The 19,924-nt window shown below is 45.3% G+C and overlaps 1 protein-coding gene across 2 annotated transcripts; it reads right to left on the bottom strand.

Moving 5' to 3' along the window:
* Window positions 1-2,794: 2,794 nt before the first annotated feature.
* Window positions 2,795-6,053, bottom strand: ZCCHC12 (zinc finger CCHC-type containing 12). Of its 2 annotated transcripts, none has more exons than XM_067722860.1 (4): window positions 5,837-6,053; window positions 5,431-5,482; window positions 5,064-5,203; window positions 2,795-4,637 (listed from the first exon to the last, which is right to left on the bottom strand). In XM_067722860.1, exon 4 carries the CDS (start codon window positions 4,526-4,528, stop codon window positions 3,317-3,319), a length of 1,212 nt encoding a protein of 403 aa, XP_067578961.1. In that variant the 5' UTR covers window positions 4,529-4,637; window positions 5,064-5,203; window positions 5,431-5,482; window positions 5,837-6,053; the 3' UTR covers window positions 2,795-3,316. The 2 variants fall into 2 exon arrangements, with proteins under 2 accessions (XP_067578961.1, XP_067578962.1); XM_067722861.1 differs by lacking the exon at window positions 5,837-6,053 and adding an exon at window positions 5,664-5,718.
* Between the last annotated feature and the right edge of the window lie 13,871 nt (window positions 6,054-19,924).

Below are 19,924 nucleotides of genomic sequence, written 5' to 3' on the forward strand. Positions count from 1 at the left end.
CATATGCAGATAATAACACCTACATCGTAGGGTGCTGTGAACACAGGAGAGTTAAGACGTGTAAGAAGCATAGCCTTCTCACCTGGGAGAGTGACCTCTGGCTCCACCACTAACTAGCTGCATGCCCCTAGGCAGGTTTCTTCACTTTGCGGAGTGTTTCCTCATCTGAAACGTGCTAATCGTAATACCTATTTTATGGAGTTGATCTGAGGCTTAAAGGAGCTAATGTGTTTAAAGGACTTGGTACAGGGTGCCTGGTACTCAGTAAGCTCTTAATAAATCGCAGTTGTGATGATTTTGATTACTATTATGGAAGGATCAGGAAGAAGGAGAAGATTCAGCAAAGGAGACTCAGAACTGGGCACCAAGAAGGTCGGGGAGGGGGGAACCGTGAAAGAGGGTCTCATGGAAACCAAGGGAAAAGAGTGCCAGGAAGGAGAGAGACATAATGCAGAAGGGTACTCGGAGGCCAGTTTCTTCTGACAAGACAAAAGGGTGATTTTCATCTCCTAGCGACCAATGAGAAATGAAGGCAGAAAGGAAGAAAAGAAGCCTATCGTTTGAGATGAAGTCTTTTTTAGGCTAACCCCATTAGTCTGATCTGAATGCCCAGGTCTCGGTTCCATGTCTCCTAATTAGTGAGAATACATATTTCTTGAGTAAAGGAAAAGCCAGTGTCACACAAAGTGAAAAAAGAAATGTCAGATCACATCAGGTTGGCGAAATAAAAGTGTAGACAATCTCAAGTTCATACGATAAAGAGGAGGATGGAGGAGGGAAGAAAAGGGGGTGAATCACAGAACAGATTTTCAAGGCGGTGGTCTATACTGAACTCCCAAGCTAACTCCAGTGAAAAGGAGGGTAGTGAGACGGGCAGAATTTATTTATCTATCATTTCAGGTTTCTCTTCTACCTGGTGCCAGAAAGAAATTATGGCAACATAAAGTGGGTCTTTGGGCAAATATTCAACAAGTATTTATAAGGTAAAATTAAGACGAGCAGAAAGGGAGAGGTATGAGGAATTAAGGGTTAAAAATCTATGTGAGCTGGGAAATGGTGGTGGTCCCTGTGGCTTTGGGGGCCTGAGTGGAGCTGCCTCTTGCCTGAAGGTGATGGGGGGGGTCCTCTTTGGCTCTGGAGAGATGGAGGTGGCTACCAAGGTCCCAGAGCTGCCATGGATGGATGCAAGGAGAGGGCCTCTAGAGGCTGCGCTCCTGGCCGGTTCTCAGCTAAAGGGTCCGAGGCAGAGAGGCCCTCCCAGTCTCCCTCTGGCCAGGAGGGTTAAGGAGGCCGAGGCTTAAGGCAAACCTGGGATGCTAGGGGTGGGGGAGGAGTAATGGCAGAGCTAGGGAGGCTGAGCCTCCAAACCCCTGCACCGAGAGAGAGTGTGTGGCGGTCGGTGTGTGTGGGGGGCACTGGGGGGTGTCTTTCAAGGCAGGTTCAAGGCGTGGCAGCCCAGGGAAGGCTGCACTGGCTTCTTACAGCGCCTGGCATCTCCCCCTCCCTCCGCCCTCACCTGCTAACATAATTAGAAGCCCACTGTCTCTCCCTGGGCGCCTCAAGCTGTACCATTCCTGGCACACACAGCCCAGAGTTCTGTATGAAACCCTGGAGTCTGTGATTCCCACCGGGCTTCCTGTCCCTGTCAGGCTCCATGTGAGTGTCCCTGGTCATCGGGCCCTCAGCTGCTCTGCTCTTGCTCTGTGCTTAGCCCCTGACACACCATCTCCCGCTGCTGCGAGCGCTGTCCTCTCGGCTCTGTGGAGCACCGATTTCCTGCAGGACAGCTGCTTCAGGTCCCCAGGTGTGCGCGTTCGTTTCGCTCCACCCCATGGCTTAAATGCAGTCGTCCCCCTCCACCACCCACCCCCAGCCCTGTCCTGCTCACAGAGGTAGGAACTTATACACCTACAAGAAACATAGGGATCCTCAGGGTCTGAGGTCAGATACGTCCTCTTTTACCACCCTCCGATATGAGATCAGGAGAGGGGACAGGGCAGGTTCCTGGGAAGGTTCTCCGCCCCCCCCCCAACCCCATCCCGCCTCTCCAGGCCATGAATGCCCACCACTCCACTAAAATAACGTGGAGAGCTTCCAGGCTTTCTGATCCCCGTGTTCCTTCATGCGTCCTGGCAACTATATTGCTTTTCGCTCCTCCCCAGCTATTCTCAGTTCCTGGGGTGAGTGGGGTTGGGCTTGGAGTCCTCGGGCTGCACGTGTCCTCTAACATGTAGCTTCAGGGCTTCCAGGCTGAGGCTCAGGGCGCTGTGAGGAGCTGAGCCTCCTGGTGCTGGGCTTCCTTTCCTTAACTGGGGAGTGGGAAGAGGGCCATGTCAGCCCCCAGGAGAGATTCCCGGTTGTGACCAGGATGCGGTGAAGCAGCGGCAGCAGCGATCTCAGAAGTCCACCCAGAGGAGGGAGGGATGCCCCTCCCCAAAGTGGTCAGGAATGGAGCCGCTGGGCTCCTCATTTTGGGCTATTCAGCACTAGACTCCCCCGCTGTCAGAATCCTCTGGATACATTAGAGAAGAAAGCATTAGCGTGTCGTCAGCTAGCGGGTGCCACAGTTTGGCTCTGTGACCTAAGGGACAGGTCAGCTGTGGTAAAGGGGCTCTGTCCATTTACCTCTGGGGAATATGTCAGCCCATTTCTTCTTCCTTTTTCCCCATCTGCAAAGGGAAGTTAATAAAAACCCCACCTCAGGGTATAACCCCACCGTTTATAGCTTTTTACTATATTTTTCTTATTCCTTTTTCCTTTACTTCTTCCTAAAATAATATCAGAGACATTAAGATAGATGCTGATATATATTTATTGACATAGAAAGACGCCCACAACATATATTATTTGGTGAAAAAATACACTTTAGAACGGCACTTATATTTGATCACTTTTTTCTATACATGTATCTGTCTGGGTACATAGGTATAGGGAACTATCTAGAAGGACATTCATCACAGGGTTGACAATGGTTATATAAGGGTTGGAGGGTTTGGGGTTACTTGTACTTTTTGTACTTCCCTTTATTGTTTTAATATTTAACAATGAATTATACCAGTTTCACAAAGAGAATAAAGCCATCAAGGAAAGGGGCACACACAGAAGGTAGACCCTTGGGCAGCAGGGGATTGGAAGCAAGGACGGAGGTCAGGCCATCTCCCTCCACTGTGCTAATATTCAAGACCCTTTGTCTTCCACCCCAAAAGAAAGCCACCTTGTGGATTCATTCATGCAATTAGAAGCACCACCCGCCATTTTTCCCATTGCTGGACTCTGTATATAGGTTAGGGTTCATTTAAAGCTGGGGGCTAGCACCTCACTGTGGCTCAGAAGGGTCACTGGGTTGGCCAGGGGCCTCTCTTGACCCCTCCTCCTCGGTATGCGTCAGCTCCTGCAGGGTGATAATCAGGTTCTCAAACATCTGGGCCTTGTTGCTCTCATTGTCACAGGTTTCCTTTGAGTGGCCCTCCTGTCCACAGTACGAACAGTGGATTGTGTTTTTTCGCTTCCTGGTTCTACGCACATCCCCAGGACCATCATTCTTATACCCAGAACCCCCGCTGGTACAAGGAGATTGAGCCCTGGAATTGCTGGGGGAATCAATGACTAGCACTTGATTCCGAGGTCTGGCCCTGCGTCTGGGGAGAGGAGAACTCGAGAATGAAAGTGGAGGGTCCTGAGACTCCACCAGGATCACATCCTCATCTGAGTCATCATCGGGGGTATCATCTATCTCTATCACGCTGCAGTCGGCATTACCGATCACTATGGGTCGGGAGCCCCCAAATGCCACTGGGCTAGTTGCCCTCTCCACCATTGACTCAGATCTCTTGGCCCGCTTCCGTTTAATAAAAGTGTCATCCCAATCCTCTTCCTCCCTTATCATTCTGATTAACTCCAGGAAGCTGGGGAGACGTTCCTGCTCATTTGCATACATCCTGAGAAGATTCTTCAGCCTGAAGCGCAGGTCCCCATTCAGCTCAGCCCCTAAAAGGAGCTGGTGCAGGCGACTCTGGTTTGCATCTTTCTGAGCTATGATCCCTGCCTGAATAGCATTCTGGAGCTGCACCTCTAAACGGATCACGTAAAGGGAGGCTTTCTCCCCTTGTGCCTGCAGGGTGTTAAAAAATCTACCATGAGCGGTCACACTGCTTTCAGACTCCCCAAACACCAATTTCATGGCGTGCAAGAAATCTGCCACACTTAGATTGGGGTTGGCCGCCTGCAGCAAACGCATGACCTCCCGCGCGGGGCCCCTCAGGGTTTTCATCAAGCGCTTGAGTTTTTCCTCCTCAGACATATTCCAATCTGGTAGGACCCCATTGACTTGGGTCAGCCAGTTTTCAAAGGTTTCTTCCCCCTGGGCTGGCATCACCCTCCCCGAGAACAACTTCATGTTTCTCTCTGCCATGTTGGCCATTAAAGGACCAAGACTTCTCTCCAGGGACCTTAGCATAGAATGGGCCCAAGGCGGCAAGGGTGCGTTCTGCCGCCGGCTGTTACCCACGCGCGCAATGATGCTAGCCATGACGGACGATGACCGGGTTTCTGAATGTAACAAGATGCTCAGGCTTTTTGGAAGAGCCTAATCTGCAGGCGTGCTGGGGGGCTCTGCCTTCCTCTTATCTCGGTAGCAACTGCAAAAAAAGAAAACAAAACAAAAAGCGGGAGGAGGAGTTAATAAGGGACGGGCTGCAGCTGTATTATCTCCCTTCCTGAATATCCTGCAGTACATTTTATATCTGCCCACTGGCCTAAAAATATCCTCCAGAAGACTGGCAATTACAACCTCACGGAGCCAGCCGGTGTCTCCGTGTTAGCAGGGTGCTTTTTACAGCCTCATCCATCCCCTCCCGCCAGTCCTTCAAGAGGGACGGCAACTGTTGCTTCTAATTCTAAGTGTAACAGTGTATGGAGCTGATATTGGGCTCTCAAAATAGAGCACAGCGGTCACAGATTTGTGGGAATAAATAAGATCTCATTAACCTCTTGGTCTCCGGTCTCAACCACACCCCTTTCTTAAAGTCCCCTCTCCCCCGCCCCATTATTTTTCAGATTCTTACAGGAGCTCAGGAGCAAGCGCGCGCCTTTATTTCACTTCCAGCTTCTGCAACCGGTGGCCTCCGTGAGAAAGCTCGCCTCTGGGGTACGGTCGATCGCTGTCCCCCGGGGGTCGCCGATCCGGGACCTTAAGGCGTCAAGACTGCGCCGCCGCAGAGGGCAGGGCAGGGAGGGAAGGGTCAGAAGCAGCCTCATCCCTCATCCCGCTCCCACCCCGCGCCCGCGCCCGCCCCCTCCCCTCCCCTCCCCTCCCCCCTCCTCCAGCGGCCTCCGTAGTACCCAGACGGAAAATTCCTTCTCCCACGTCTGAATACAAGCCAAAGCAAGCCCCCCTCCCATTACAATTCCCCCGGGAAATCGTCGCCCTACCAGCTCTGCAATCAGCCGCACAGAATTCAAGTTCGGATTCGGCTTTGGTCGCCTGCCAAGGAGAAAGGGAATAGGAGTTGGACGCTCACACCCACGTATTCCTCCCCCAGGAAGGGATGAGGAGATGCAAAGGGGTTCAAGGCAGACACTTTGCGATTCTCCCCCCAATACCAACGCGCCCCTTGCCACTTCCCCCCGAAAACGCCCGCCCTCTCAATCCAGGCAAATCCTACCCGTTCGGCAGCAGCCAGTGGAACCCCACCTCCTCCCTCAGCGCAGCCGGGCCGCGGGAGTGCTCCTCCCCCCTGCCGCACACCCCTCGATTTCCCAAACGGGGAGCCGCCCAGTCCTGGTAGGGCTTCCCCCTCCTCTCTCCTCGCGGGGCAATCGCGCCCCCTTGCTTTACCTGTCTGTGTTCGGCTGGTGGGCAGCGGACGCTCCGGCGTTGACAGCTGTGATTCCGCCTTCAGTCTCCGCGGCCCTGCAGGGCGAAAGGACGGACGCCTCCTCGGCCGCTGAGCGACCCGGGACCGCCCGACGGAGCTGCTTCGCACGGCCACCCAGCGAGTGGTAGCCGAGTCGAGGCCGCACAGTTCCCACGGCAGCCGTGGCTGCTTTTATCTCTGCCACCCCCCACCCCCCCCACCCCCCGAGACAAAAGAGCGTGACGAGCTGGCAGGCGGGGCCAATCAACGGAGCGCGGGGGCGGACGCCCCGCGGCGCCTCGGGCAGGACGCAAATGTGCGCCGGCGGCCGAGGGGCTGGGGCGGTGACCCGCAGGTCCCCGGGACGTCAAGTGCAGCTTGGCTGCGGGGACCGGAGGAGTTTTCGAGTCTTCCCCTCTCCCTCTCTTCCTCGCCTCAACCCTGGGCCTTGAAGCCAGGTGCATTAAACATGAGGCGGAATGGATTTCAAATAAGCAATAAAAGTTCTTCACCTTCGTAGAGGCGGAGTGGACAAAAGAAAAGAGGGTTAGCGCTTTCTTTGTGCAAACAGCTCGCACAGACTTTTTTTTTTTACTGTGAAGGAGGTGGCAGCACCACGTCCATTTAACAGTGAGGGGACTTGGGCACTCAGGCTCTTAACCAATACTCACTAAAGTATGCGTGCATGGCTGGCTGCCTCAATCATTTGGGGGAGCTTGTTGGAAATGCAGATTCCTGGGCCCGGCCTCTGGGAGATTCTGACTGGCGAGGGCTAGAGCTGGGGGTAGGATTTCGTACTTTTAACCAGCACTGTAGTTGATTCTGAGGTGTCAGGAGGATGGTGGATAATAGACCTGTCTCCAGCGTATCTGTTCACAGCGTACCTATGGTGAAATGCAACGCCAGGGCAGATGTTCCTCCTGGAGTCCATGATCTTCCTGAAATTGTAGGCAAAGATTTTGGACTCTGTAGGAGGCTGAATAATGTCCACCCCAACATATCAAGTCCTAATCCCTGGAACCTGTAAATGTTACCTTATCAAGTAAAAGAGATTTTGCAGGTGCGGTTAAAGTAAGACTCTTGATGTGGCGGAGATCATCCGGGATCATCTGAGCGGGCCCCACAACTGACCACAAGCTTTCTTATAAGAGAGAGAGGAAGAGAGAGGGCTGATGCACACAGAGTAGGAGAATGTGACGTTAAGACTGCGGCAGACATTGGGGTGGCGTGGTCACAAGCAAAGGAATGCTGGTAGCCACCAGAAACTGGAAGAGGCAACAAGGAAGAGAGTACAGCTCTGCCCAGAGACACTGATGTAGAACTTCTGGCCTCCAGAACTAGGAAAGAATAAACTCGGTTTTTAAACCAAGTTTGCGGTGATTAACTACAGCAGCCATAGGCAACTAATACAGACTCCTGTATTTTGCCGAGTCCATAGCTTTGTAGATGTTTTTGAAAATATCTATTTATTTATTTTGGTTGTGCCAGGTCTCAGTTGCAGCAGGCGGACTCTTAGTTGCGGCATGCGGGCTCCAGTTCCCCGACCAGGGATCGAACCCAGGTCCCCTGCATTGGGAGCACAGAGTCTTACCCACTGGACCACCAGGGAAGTCCTGGAGCTATTTAAATAGTGGTTAAAAACCATTCCCCTACAGTCTTTCTTCATTCATATCTTCCTCCTTCCATTTGTACTTGAGGACGAAGTGCAAGAAACGAAACACAATTTGCTTACACACAGCTCTCTGCTACTGATACAACTCTTCCATTTCTCAACTTGAAGACAGGTTGCTAGGCTGCTCTTCTGTGAGCTAAGGACAGGTTGAGGGGACATGGCCTTCGCTGGATTTGGCATCACTGGCCTCAGAGGAGTAACTCCATGGAAATGGCATGCAGGGCAGCCCGGAGTGAATCGGCGGTGAAGCCAGTGGCTTCATGTATTAGGGTGCTGGGGCTGCCATAACAAAGTATCACAGACTTGGTGGCTTAAACATAAGAAATTTATCTATTTTCTCACAGTTCTGGAGGCTGGAAGACCAAGATCAAGGTGCCCACAGGGATTGGTTTCTCCTGCCGCCTCTCTCCTTGGCTTGCAGATGGCCGCTTTCTTGTTGCCTCTTCACAGGGTCATCCCTCTGTGTGCTCTAGTCCCTGATGTTCAAATTTCCTCTTCTTATAAGGACCCCAGTCAGTTTGGATTAAGACCCACCCTATCAGCCTCATTTTAACTTAATCACCTTTTTAAAGTCCCTATCTCCAAATACAGGAGAAGTATTGGGGGCTAGGGCCTCCACATATGAATTTGGGGGGGATGCATTTCAGCTCACAGCACTCTGTTTTCCCTTACTTCTGGTTCTGGGAAAACATGTCTCCTTTCCTTCATGTAGAGTGTGACTAGGAGGTCCCTGTGGGGCTTTTGGGGGTCAGGGTGGTGGCAGCGTGCACTGCACAAGTGCAAAGTTGTTGCTGCTGTTTGCTTTTGACTGCTGACATTTGGTGCTTTTTTTCTTTATTATTATTTTATTTTTGGCTGCGTAGGGTCTTAGTTGCCGCATGCGGGATCTTTCACCGTGGCCCGCGGGCTTCTCTCTAGTTGTGGCATGCGGGCTCCAGGGCACGTGGGCTCTGTAGTTGCGCGTGGGCTTTGCTGCCCCGCGGCATGTGGGATCTTAGTTCCCCGACCAGGGATCGAACCCGAGACCCCTGCATTGGGAGGCGGATTCTTTACCACTGGACCACCGGGGAAGTCCCTTGACTGCTGACATTTGGAAGCAAGTGAACAATCTGATGTCCTTCGGCTGCTGTTGGGTTCCTCTTTAGCCTGCTAATGTACGTCACCTGCTCCTTTCTGCTTTCTTATTTCCAACCCCAATACTTAGAATGCCTTGGAGTAGACAATCCCAATTTGGAGATGAAGCCCCCTGCATCTCAGGAGTGTGGCCTTTCTCTCATGGACGGAACAGTGGGGGTGGTGGCAGAGGGTAGAGGGTGGTGGAGGTAGAGAGAAGGCAGGTTGGTCACCCGGAAGAGTCAAGGGTGATGCTGGCGGTAGCTAGCTCATGGGTTACCCTCAGACTCCTCCTTCGGCTCGCCAGTGCTGTGAAATCTGACCCTAGCCTCTCAGCACACTCTTGTTCTGAATTTAAATAGCTTCATCACCAAATCAGGTGATCTGCAGTTGGACATGGTGGCATCATAAAAGACAAAGACTAGATCTCAGAGCTCTGACAAAAAGTTGGAAGGAAATGGATTGTGTATCAGGTGCCTGGGTGGGGTCATTAGAACAAAGACAGGGTCGCTCCATGTAGGGCTAGAGGAAGAATGTTGGATAGTGAGCAACCCTTATCTCTGGTCTCATGTTGCCGGGTGTCGGGGGATACTTCCAATTGCAAAGATTCAGCTCTGGTCGCTCTAAGGAGGTCACATTTATTTTCCAATTGCAAAAACATAAAGCTTAAAAACCTGTAGGTTAGGAGCTAAGGCTTTCAGTTGAAACAGTATTAGCTACCTTCGGCTGCCTCCTCTGTGCCAGGAATTTTCCCTCTGTTATGTCATTTAAGCATCTCTGGCAACTTTGTTGAGATAGACATCGTTCTTTCATCAGAGGAGCTGAGGGCATGCAGGCGCTTCAGACTAGGGCTTTGGCTAATCAGAAGTCAAAGCTGGGATGGGGATGCTTACAGGAGACCCTGACCATAATAAACTGGGACCCTGAGGGCAGCATCTTTCATGAAAATCTTCAACAAGAGGGTGAAATAAGGATATCTTTAAACAAACAAAAAGTAGGAGAGTTTGTCGCCAGCAGACTGCACTAACGGAAATTCTAAAGGATGTACTTCAGGAAGAAAATGATTTTAGAAGAGCTAAATGCAGGAAAGAATGAAGAGCCAGAAAAGTGATAGTATGTGGACAATGTTAAGTGAACACTGACGACAGAAGGAATCATAAAAACGTCTATTCTGCTTTTAAAAAATAAACTTAAAGTACCGTACAATAAGAAAAGACGGGGCTTCCCTGGTGGCGCAGTGGTTGGGAGTCCGGCTGCCAATGCAGGGGACACGGGTTCGTGCCCCGGTCCGGGAAGATCCCACGTGCCGCGGAGCAGCTGGGCCCGTGAGCCATGGCCACTGAGCCTGCGTGTCTGGAGCCTGTGCTCCACAACAGGAGAGGCCACAACAGTGAGAGGCCCGTGTACGGTTAAAAAAAAAAAAGAAAAAGAAAGACGTCAGAGAGGCATAAATGGAGTTCAACTTTCCTAAGGGCCTTGTATCATATCGAAAGTGATTTAGGTATTTATTAAATTTATACTTTGATAAGGTAATTACATGTGTAGGAATTAATAGGATGTAACTATTAAAATAATAGCAACAGAATATAAAATTCCAAACTAGTAGAGAGGGAAAATAATTGAATAAAAAAATTCTGAGTCAATTTTTTAGGTCAAGAAAGAAGAGGTTAAAAACACATAGGTGGAGGTTAGAGGGGAAGATGGCGGAAGAGTAAGACGCGGAGATCACCTTCCTCCCCACAGATACACCAGAAATACATCTACATGTGGAACAACACCTACAAAACACCTACTGAACGCTGGCAGAAGACCTCAGACCTACCAAAAGGCAAGAAACTCCCCACGTACCTGGGAGAGGGGATTAAGAGCGCTGCTTAAAGGAGCTCCAGAGACGGGCGCGAGCCGTGGCTATCAGCGCGGACCCCAGAGATGGGCATGAGATGCTAAGGCTGCTGCTGCCACCACCAACGGTCCTCTGTGCGAGCACAGGTCACTATCCACAGCCCCCTTCTGGGGAGCCTGTGCAGCCCACCACGGCCAGGGTCCCGGGATCCAGGGACAACTTCCCCGGGAGAACGCACGGCACACCTCAGGCTGGTGCAACGTCCCACCGGCCTCTGGCGCCGCAGGCTCACCCTGCACTCCATACCCCTCCCTCCCCCCGGCCTGAGTGAGCCAGAGCCCCCGAATCAGCGGCTCCTTTAACCCCGTCCTGAGCGAAGAACAGACACCCTCCAGTGACCTACACGGAGAGGCGGGGCCAAATCCAAAGCTGAGCCCCTGGGAGCTGTGAGAACAAAGAAGAGAAAGGGAAATCTCTCCCAGCAGCCTCAGAAGCAGAGGATTAAAGCTCCACAATCAACTTGATGTACCTGCATCTGTGGAATACCTGAATAGACAACGAATCATCCCAAATTGAGGAGGTGGACTTTGAGAGCAAGATTTATGATTTTTTCCCCTTTTCCGCTTTTTGTGAGTGTGTATGCTTTGTGTATGCTTCTGTGTGAGATTTTCTCTATAGCTTTGCTTTCACCATTTGTCCTAGGGTTCTATCCGTCCAGTTTTTTTCTTTCTTTTTAAAAAATTTTTTCCTTAATAATTATTTTTTATTTTAATAACTTTATTTTATCTTACTTCATTTTATTTTATCTCCTTCCTTCCTTCCTTCCTTCCTTCCTTCCTTTCTTTCTTTCTTTCTTTCTTTCTTTCTTTCTTTCTTTCTTTCTTTCTTTCTTTCTTTCTTTCTTTCTTTCTTTCTTTCCTTTCTTTCTTTCTACTTTTTCTCCCTTTTATTCTGAGCCGTGTGGATGAAAGGCTCTTGGTGCTGCAGCCAGGAGTCAGCGCTGTGCCTCTGAGGTGGAAGACCCACCTTCAGGACACTGGTCCACAAGAGACCTCCCAGCTCCACATAATATCAAATGCCGAAAATCTCCCAGAGATCTCCATCTCAACACCAGCACCCAGCTTCACTCAACAATGAGCAAGCTACAGTGCTGGACACCCTATGCCAAACAACTAGCAAGGCAGGAACACAACCCCACCCATTAGCAGAGAGGCTGCCTAAAATCATAATAAGTCCACAGACACCCCAAAACGCACCACCAGACATGGATCTGCCCACCAGAAAGACAAGATTCAGCCTCATCCACCAGAACACAGGCACTAGTCCGCTCCACCAGGAAGCCTACACAACCCACTGAACCAACCTTAGCCACTGGGGACAGACACCAAAAACAATGGGAACTACGAACCTGCAGCCTGCAAAGAGGAGACCCCAAACACAGTAAGATAAGCAACATGAGAAGACAGAAAAACACACCGCAGATGAAGGAGCAAGATAAAAACCCACCAGACCTGACAAATGAAGAGGAAATAGGCAGTCTACCTGAAAAAGAATTCACAATAATGATAGTAAAGATGATCCAAAATATTGGAAATAGAATAGAGAAAATGCAAGAAACATTTAACAAGGACCTAGAAGAACTAAAGATGAAACATCAACGATGAACAACACAATAAATGAAATAAAAAATACCCTAGATGGGGGCTTCCCTGGTGGTGCACTGGTTGAGAGTCCGCCTGCTAATGCAGGCAACGCGGGTTCGTGCCCCGGTCCGGGAGGATCCCATGTGCCACAAAGCGGCTGGGCCCGTGAGCCATGGCCACTGGGCCTGCGCGTCCGGAGCCTGTGCTCCGCAATGGGAGAGGCCACAACAGTGAGAGGCCCATGTATCGAAAAAAAAAAAAAAACTCTAGATGGGATCAATAGCAGAATAACTGAGGCAGAAGAACGGATAAGTGACCTGGAAGATAAAATAGTGGAAATAACCACTGCAGAGCAGAATAAAGAAAAAAGAATGAAAGAACTGAGGACAGTCTCAGAGAACTCTGGGACAACATTAGACACACCAACATTCGAATTATAGGGGTTCCAGAAGAAGAAGAGAAAAAGAAAGGGACTGAGAAAATATTTGAAGAGATTATAGTTGAAAACTTCCCTAATATGGGAAAGGAAATAGTCAATCAAGTCCAGGAAACACAGAGAGTCCCATACAGGATAAATCCAAGGAGAAACACGCCAAGACACATATTAATCAAACTGTCAAAAATTAAATACAAAGAAAACATATTAAAAGCAGCAAGAGAAAAACAACAAATAACACACAAGAGCATCCCCATAAGGTTAACAGCTGATCTTTCAGCAGAGACTGTGCAAGCCAGAAGGGACTGGCAGGACATATTTAAAGTGATGAAGGAGAAAAACCTACAACCAAGATTACTCTACCCAGCAAGGGTCTCATTCAGATTTGATAGAGAAATTAAAACCTTTACAGACAAGCAAAAGCTAAGAGAGTTCAGCACCACCAAACCAGCTTTACAACAAATGTTAAAGGGATTTCTCTAGGCAGGAAACACAAGAGAAGGAAAAGACCTACAATAACAAACCCCAAACAATTAAGAAAATGGGAATAGGAACATACATATCGATAATTACCTTAAATATAAATGGATTAATGCTCCCACCAAAAGACACAGACTGGCAGAATGGATACAAAAACAAGACCCATATATATGCTGTCTACACGGGACCCACTTCAGACCTAGAGACACATACAGACTTGAAAGGGAGGGGATGGAAAAAGATATTCCATGCAAATGGAAATCAAAAGAAAGCTGGAGTAGCAATTCTCATATCACACAAAATAGACTTTAAAATAAAGACTATTAGAAGAGACAGAGAAGGACACTACATAATGATCAAGGGATTGATCCAAGAAGAAGATATAACAATTGTAAATATTTATGCACCCAACATAGGAGCACCTCAATACATAAGGCAAATACTAACAGCCATAAAAGGGGAAATTGACAGCAACACAATCATAGTAGGGGACTTTAACACCCCACTTTCACCAATGGACAGATCATCCAAAATTAAAATAAATAGGGAAACACAAGCTTTAAATGATACATTAAAAAAGATGGACTTAATTGATATTTATAGGACATTCCATCCAAATACAACAGAATACACATTTTTCTCAAGTGCTCATGGAACATTCTCCAGGATAGATCATATCTTGGGTCACAAGTCAAGCCTTGGTAAATTTAAGAAAATTGAAATCGTATCAAGTATCTTTTCTGACCACACTGCTATGAGACTACATATCAATTACAGGAAAAGATCTGTAAAAAATATAAACACATGGAGGCTAAACAATACACTACTTAATAATGAAGTGATCACTGAAGAAATCAAAGCGGAAATAAAAAAATACCTAGAAACAAATGACAATGGAGACATGACAACCCAAAACCTATGGGATGGAGCAAAAGCAGTTCTAAGAGGGAAGTTTATAGCAATACAATCCTACCTTAAGAAACAGGAAACATCTCAAATAAATAACCTAACCTTGCACCTAAAGCAATTAGAGAAAGAAGAAGAACAGCAACAAAAAAACCCAAAGTTAGCAGAAGAAAAGAAATCATAAAGATCAGATCAGAAATAAGTGAAAAAGAGATGAAGGAAATGATATCAAAGATCAATAAAACTAAAAGCTGGTTCTTTGAGAAGATAAACAAAATTGATAAACCATTAGCCAGATTCATCAAGAAAAAAAGGAAGACTCAAATCAATAGAATTAGAAATGAAAAAGAAGTAACAACTAACACTGCAGAAATACAAATCATGAGAAATTACTACAAGCAACTATATGCCAATAAAATGGACAACCTGGAAGAAATGGACAAATTCTTGGAAATGCACAACCTGCCAAGACTGAATCAGGAAGAAATAGAAAATATGAACAGACCAATCACAAGCACTGAAATTGAACCTGTGATTAAAAATCTTCCAACAAACAAAAGCCCAGGACCAGATGGCTTCACAGGCGAATTCTATCAAACATTTAGAGGAGAGCTAACACCTATGCTTCTCAAACTCTTCCAAAATATAGCAGAGGGAGGAACACTCCCAAACTCATTCTACGAGGCCATCATCACCCTAATACCAAAACCAGACAAGGATGTCACAAAGAAAGAAAACGACAGGCCAATATCACTGATGAACATATATGCAAAAATCCTCAACAAAATACTAGCAAACAGAATCCAACAGCACATTAAAAGGATCATACACCATGATCAAGTGGGGTTTATCCCAGGAATGCAAGGATTCTTCAATATATGCATATCAATCAACGTGATACACCATATTAACAAATTGAAGGAGAAAAACCATATAATCATCTCAATAGATGCAGAGAAATCTTTCGACAAAATTCAACACCATTTATGATAAAAACCCTGCAGAAAGTAGTCATAGAAGCAACTTTCCTCAACATAATAAAGGCCATATATGACAAACCCACAGCCAACATCGTCCTCAAAGGTGAAAAACTGAAAGCATTTCCACTAAGATCAGGAACAAGACAAGGTTGCCCACTCTCACCACTCTTATTCAACATTGTTTTGGAAGTTTTAGCCACAGCAATCAGAAAAGCAAAGGAAATAAAAGGAATCCAAATGGGAAAAGAAGAAGTAAAGCTGTCACTGTTTGCAGATGACATGATACTATACATAGAGAATCCTAAAGATGCTACCAGAAAACTACTAGAGCTAATCAATGAATTTGATAAAGTAGCAGGATACAAAATTAATGCACAGAAGTCTCTGGCATTCCTATACACTAATGATGAAAAATCTGAAAGTGAAATCAAGAAAACACTCCCATTTACCATTGCAACAAAAAGAATAAAATATCTAGGAATAAACCTACCTAAGGAGACAAAAGACCTGTATGCAGAAAACTATAAGACACTGATGAAAGAAATTAAAGATGATACAAATAGATGGAGAGATATACCATGTTCTTGGATTGGAAGAATCAACATTGTGGAAATGACTCTACTACCCAAAGCAATCTACAGATTCAATGCAATCCCTATCAAACTACCACTGGCATTTTTCACAGAACTAGAACAAAAAATTTCACAAATTGTATGGAAACACAAAAGACCCCGAATAGCCAAAGCAATCTTGAGAATGAAAAACGGAGCTGGAGGAATCAGGCTCCCTGACTTCAGCCTATACTACAAAGCTACAGTACTGAAGACAGTATGGTACTGGCACAAAAACAGAAAGATAGATCAATGGAACAGGATAGAAATCCCAGAGATAAACTCATGCACATATGGTCACCTTATCTTTGATAAAGGAGGCAGGAATGTACTGTGGAGAAAGGACAGCCTCTTCAATAAGTGGTGCTGGGAAAACTGGACAGGTACATGTAAAAGTATGAGATTAGATCACTCTCTAACACCATACACAAAAATAAGCTCAAAATGTATTAATGACCTAAATGTAAGGCCAGACACTATCAAACTCTTAGAGGAAAACATAGGCGGAACACTCTATGACATAAACCACAGCAAGATCCTTTTTGACCCACCTCCTAGAGAAATGGAAATAAAAACAAAAATAAACAAATGGGACCTAATGAATCTTCAAAGCTTTTGCACAGCAAAGGAAACCATAAACAAGACCAAAAGACAACCCTCAGAATGGGAGAAAATATTTGCAAATGAAGCAACTGACAAAGGATTAATCTTCAAAATTTATAAGCAGCTCATGCAGCTCAATAACAAAAAAACAAACAACCCAATCCAAAAATGGGCTGAAGACCTAAACAGACATTTCTCCAAAGAAGATATATAGATTGCCAACAAACACATGAAAGAATGCTCACCATCATTAATCATTAGAGAAATGCAAATCAAAACTACAATGAGATATCATCTCACACCAGTCAGAATGGCCATCATCAAAAAATCTAGAAATAATAAATGCTGGAGAACATGTGGAGAAAAGGGAACACTCTTGCACTGCTGGTGGGAATGTGAATTGGTTCAGGCACTATGGAGAACGGTATGGAGGTTCCTTAAAAAACTACAAATAGAACTACCATATGACCCAGCAATCCCACTACTGGGCATATACCCTGAGAAAACCAAAATCCAAAAAGAGTCATGTACCAAAATGTTCATTGCAGCTCTATTTACAATAGCCCGGAGATGGAAACAACCTAAGTGTCCATCATCAGATGAATGGATAAAGATGTGGCACATATATACAACGGAATATTACTCAGCCATAAAAAGAAACGAAATTGAGCTATTTGTAATGAGGTGGATGGACCTAGAGTCTGCCATACACAGTGAAGTAAGTCAGAAAGAGAAAGACAAATACCATATGCTAACACATATATATGGAATTTAAGAAAAAAAATGTCATGAAGAACCTAGGGGTAAGACAGGAATAAAGACACAGACCTACTAGAGAATGGACTTGAGGATATGGGGAGGGGGAAGGGTAAGCTGTGACAAAGCGAGAGCGTGGTATGGACATATATACACTGCCAAACGTAAAATAGATAGCTAGTGGGAAGCAGCCGCATAGCACAGAGAGATCAGCTCGGTGCTTTGTGACCACCTAGGGGGGTGGGATAGGGAGGGTGGGAGGGAGCAAGACGCAAGAGGGAAGAGATATGGGAACATATGTATATGTATAACTGATTCACTTTGTTATAAAGCAGAAACTAACACACCATTGTAAAGCAGTTATACTCCAATAAAGATGTAAAAAAAAAAAAAAAACATAGGTGGAAAAAAAAAACATAGGTGGAAACAATACAAGCCCAAAATAAAACGATAGCTTGAAACCTAAATATACTAATAATTTTATTAAATGTTTGTGGGCTAAATGCTCAAGTTAAAAAATAGTGTCAAGGGCTTCCCTGGTGGCGCAGTGGTTGAGAGTCCGCCTGCTGATGCAGGGGATGCGGGTCCGTGCCCCGGTCCGGGAAGATCCCACATGCCGCGGAGCAGCTAGGCCCGTGAGCCATGGCCGCTGAGCCTGTGCATCCGGAGCCTGTGCTCCGCAACGGGAGAGGCCACAACAGTGAGAGGCCCGTGTACCACACACACACACACACACACACACACACACACACACACACAAAAATAGTGTCAAATGGCATTAATAAATACACCCATATGCTGTTTAAGAGAGACTAATCCAAAATATAAGGATACTGATAGGTTGACAATAAAAAGATTGAGAGAGATAAATCATGCAAATAACATTTAAGTGATAGAAAACTTGTATACCTGTGTTTGTATCAGACCAAATACACTTAAAAGCAAAAAGCATTATTAGAGATATAGAGGGTTATTTTATAATGATAAAAAGTTCAATTCACCAGGGATGATTATGCACTTATAACAAAACCTCAAACTACATAAAGGCAAAGTTAACTTACTAAAAAGACAAATAGACAAATATACAGAATGGGAGGTCTTACACCTCTCTCAGTAGTTGATCAAGGAGAGAAAAAAATGTCTCTGAGGATATAGTATATTTGAACAATACAATTAATAATTTGAGCTAATAGCCAATGTATAGAACACTGCCCACCAACAACTATAGAATACACACACAGAACATTTATAAAATTTGAGCATGTACTAGGCCAGAAAGCAAGTCTCAATAATTTCAAAAACTTGAAATCTGATGATAATGCAAATAAGTTATAAATCGATAAATATAAAAGATAACTGGAAAATCTCTGTGTGTTTGGAAATTAAAGTACACAGTCTGAAATAACTGATGGGTCAAAGAAGAATGACAGTAGAATTTAAAACATTTGTAGTTGAACAATAATGAAAATATATCAAAACTTGTGGGATGCAGCTAAAGCAGTGCTTAGAAGGAAAACTATCTTTCAGCAATGATGAAAGGCCAAGAAAGTTCACGAGTTAAGCACCCATTTCAAGATTTAAGAAAGCAAAAAGATATGCCCAGCAAAATTAGGAAAACATGAAATGAGAAAGATAAGAATATAAATTAATGACATAGCAATAAAGACAAGTCAAGAATGTCCTCTCTTGACACTTCTATTCAGCACTGTATTGGAGTTCTAGCCAGGAAATTAGGCAAGAAAAAAGAAATAAACAGCATTGGATTGGGAAAAAAAGAAGTAAAACAATCTCTATTTGTAGAGGACATGATTTTGCATATAGAAAATCCTACAGAAACCACGAAAAAACTTCTAGGATGAATAAATTAGTTCAGCATGATTGTAAGATACAAGATCAAGATACAAAAGTCAATTGTATTTCTATACACTAGCAACGAACAATCCAAAAATGAAATTAAGAATGCAATTTAATTTACGATAGCATCAAAAAAATAAAATATTTATGAATAAATTTTAGAAGTGCAAGACTCCTACAAGGAAAACCACAAAACATTGTTGAAAGAAATTAAAGATCGCAAGAAATGGAAAGCTATTTCATCTTCATGAACTGGAAGACATAATATTGCTAAAGTGGCGATATACAGATTGATCCTTGAATTCAGTGTAATTCCTATCATAGTCCCAGTTGGCGTCTTGGTAGAAGTTGACAAACTGATCGTAAAATTCATGTGGAAATGCAGGGGACCCAGAATAGCCAAAACAATCTTGAAAAAGAAGAATAAAGTTTGAAGATTCACACTTCCCAATTTCAAAAGTTATAAAAAGCTACAGGGTCAAGACTGCCTGGTATTGGCGTGAGAATGGATATACAGATCAGAATAGAACAGAATTGAGAGGCCAGAAGTAAACCCATACATTTGTGGTCAATTGATTTTTGACAAGGATAGCAAGACCATTCAGTGGGGGAGAAGAATAGTTTATGCAACAAATGACACAGGGACAAGTGTATATCCACATACAAAATAATGAAGGTGGACCTCCTATCTCATACCATGCACAAGAATTAACACAAAATAGACCATAGACCTAAATATAAGAGCTAAAATGATAAAACTCTTAGAAGAAATCACAGAAGTAAAAATTTGTGACCTCGAGTTAGGCAAAGACTTCTGTGACACCAAAGCACAAGCAACACAGGTAAATTAGAAAACATAGATAAGTTAGACTTCATCGAAGTTTAAATATTTTGTGCATCAAAGGACACTGTCAGGAAAGGGAAAAGACAATCCCTAGGATGAGAGAAAATATGTGCAAATCATATATCTGTATCTAGAATATATAAAGTACTTTTATAACTCAATAATAGAAAGACAAATAACCCTATTAAAAATTGGGCAAAAGATCTGAATAGACCTTTCTCCAGGGAAGATATAGAAATGGCCAATAAACACATGAAAAGATGCTCAACATCATTAACCATCAGGAAAATGCAAATCAAAACCACAATGAGATACCACTTTATACCTA

This window comes from Pseudorca crassidens, chromosome X (genome assembly GCF_039906515.1).
Source record: "Pseudorca crassidens isolate mPseCra1 chromosome X, mPseCra1.hap1, whole genome shotgun sequence".
Lineage (NCBI taxonomy): Eukaryota > Metazoa > Chordata > Mammalia > Artiodactyla > Delphinidae > Pseudorca > Pseudorca crassidens.

Bases quoted from the DNA above. Each gene is read 5' to 3' on its own strand.
- ZCCHC12 (XM_067722860.1), bottom strand. From the start codon at position 4,528: ATGGCTAGCATCATTGCGCGCGTGGGTAACAGCCGGCGGCAGAACGCA.